We start from the raw sequence: 2,165 nt of genomic DNA, 5'->3' as shown, positions 1-2,165 counted from the left end.
AGGCGTCTACCAAACCCCAAGTCAGGTATCCGGATGAGGCTTTCAGCTGAGCAAAACACATCATTGACAAACCTATCTTAATGTTGATGCACATCTTTATGCAGATCTTAGATGTCAAGAAGACAGCAAAATTGTCATCGCCTATTTCTATCTTTAAAGTGTCTTGCATATTAAAAAATAAAGTATCACATCTTTAGAGTAGAACGCCCTTTTGTTCATTCAACTCTTCAATTTTAAGGAGTGAATTACAGAAAATAATGCTTTTTTGTTAAGTAACTGACAGAGTTGCACTGTTTACCTGTGTTTTTTTAACAGCTCCTCTAGTGAAGATTAAACAAGCCTTAACAAAACTGAAGCAAGAAACCATTCAGATGGACATACAAATTGGTGTAATGGAACACACATTACTCCAGTCAAAGCTGAAAGAGAAATCCGATATGACTAGAGATATGCATGCAACAATGACTCCAGAAGACATAGTAGGTGCCTATTAAAATTGTTTGGAGCTGACTTGGTTTGCCCAACTACAGTTTTCTACCATTTGCTTTTTGTTAGTTTAGAGGTTTCCTTTTTGCTGGGGGAGGGGGATGTTCTTTTTTCTTGTTTGTTTTTAACAAGATGCTTGTCATGCACTTCTAAGAAGTAACATGCACGCTTCGGACTCAACATGGAGCCATGCTTAGTTTTGTGCTGTAAAGATTTACTGCAGATCCCTTCCAAATATACTAATAAAATCTTACTAATGAACATGTCTCTACCTCATTGGAGAGTGTTATGTAGGGTAAAAGTCTATAGAATGATACTGACAGCCTGTAATCTAATCTTGATATTCTACAGCACTGAAAGGAAATTGTTTACAAAGGATTTGAAAGAAATTTAAAATGTCTATTATTGCTATTTACATACATTTAGTATGAAGTATTTAATTGATGATATTGAAATAATACAGCATTACCCCTTCTAAAAGGCTGGGTCAAAACTGATACCAACTGCAAGTAAAAGTAAGTTGTTGCTTGGAATAGAATTTTATAAATTAAGCAACAAACTAATGTTTCAATAATATTGGCATGCTCCTAGGGCAGCACTACACAAATTTGTGAATGGATAACCACCCTATTACTCTTTTTTGGTGTGGGTGTTTTTTGTAATTATTTTTATTTTTACATTGCCTCTAACAGAAGCAATGATAACAACATCTATGTAAGACCACAGAATGTGGAAAGTACTGTTTGGAAATTACTGTTGGCTTTCTAATTTTTTTCCATGTGTCAATACTATTTCAGAGTCACTTTATATTAGCATTGGGTCAAATGCTGCTTTCATTTATAGTCTGTAGTAGAGCTCCGTAGACATCATTTGGATTATTCTTGTTTTCTGTTTTTGTGTCAGAACACCTAATTTTGATCTCTGTTAAGGAAAAATGTTGACACATCTAGTTGTGTAATACGGAATGAGAAGGAAAATATAGGAGGAAGGGGCTGGAAATGTAATGGCAATAGGGAGCTCCCTTTGTCTTGGTAAACGAGTAGGTAGGGAGTGACTCGAGATGTTATTGGTAATGAAAGCGCGTGGAACAAAGAAATAATCTTACTGAAGTACTAATACGTCCTTTTGGTTACTATTGTTCATAAGCCATAGGCTGGTACAATTCCAGTAATATTAAAATCCTCCCCTAACTTCTGTAGGCAATTCCATTCATCTTACAATTAACTTCTCCCAACTTAAAGGTGAGCAGTATTTGCAGAATCACTGGATTGGTTCTGTGTCTGAAAGTCAAGACACTAGACACAGTCAGTACCATGAGCCCATTTCTTAGTTCATTGTGCTTCAGTATTTCATTTGCCAAAAAGAAAAAGCTCTAAACCCATCAGATTTTAATAAGTGAAAAGCTATGTGTAAATGTCAACTATTATAATTTACCTGTGCAAGCAGCTCCTGAAAATCTCTATGAATCACACTGAAAATTGGTTTCCAGCTTCTGCTGCTGCCTACCTATATCCTCCCACATTCAGCTTAAATTAGAAAAGTTATTATTCATGTTCCCTTTGTTAGGTGGTGTTGCTACTGCTTATTTACTTTAACAGTGGGTTTACTTCAGCTTAAGATAAAGCAATCCCCTTTTGCATTGCCTGCAAAGCAGATGACTGATGTTTTTGGATTAGAAA

The 2,165-nt window shown here is 35.6% G+C and overlaps 1 protein-coding gene across 1 annotated transcript in view; it reads left to right on the top strand.

Moving 5' to 3' along the window:
• Positions 1-747, top strand: part of IFT57 (intraflagellar transport 57) — a 10,810-nt gene extending 10,063 nt beyond the window's left edge. Inside the window, exon 8 of the mRNA XM_010077929.1 lies at positions 316-747. Coding sequence (XP_010076231.1) covers positions 316-494 — 179 coding nt within the window. The 3' untranslated portion in view covers positions 495-747. The remainder of the gene's footprint in view (positions 1-315) is intronic.
• Positions 748-2,165: the final 1,418 nt, after the last annotated feature.

The sequence above is a fragment of the Pterocles gutturalis genome, unplaced genomic scaffold (genome assembly GCF_000699245.1).
Source record: "Pterocles gutturalis isolate BGI_N339 unplaced genomic scaffold, ASM69924v1 scaffold19643, whole genome shotgun sequence".
NCBI lineage: Eukaryota > Metazoa > Chordata > Aves > Pterocliformes > Pteroclidae > Pterocles > Pterocles gutturalis.
Note: the sequence above shows the minus strand (reverse complement) of the source record. Positions and strands in the feature narration are given on the sequence as shown.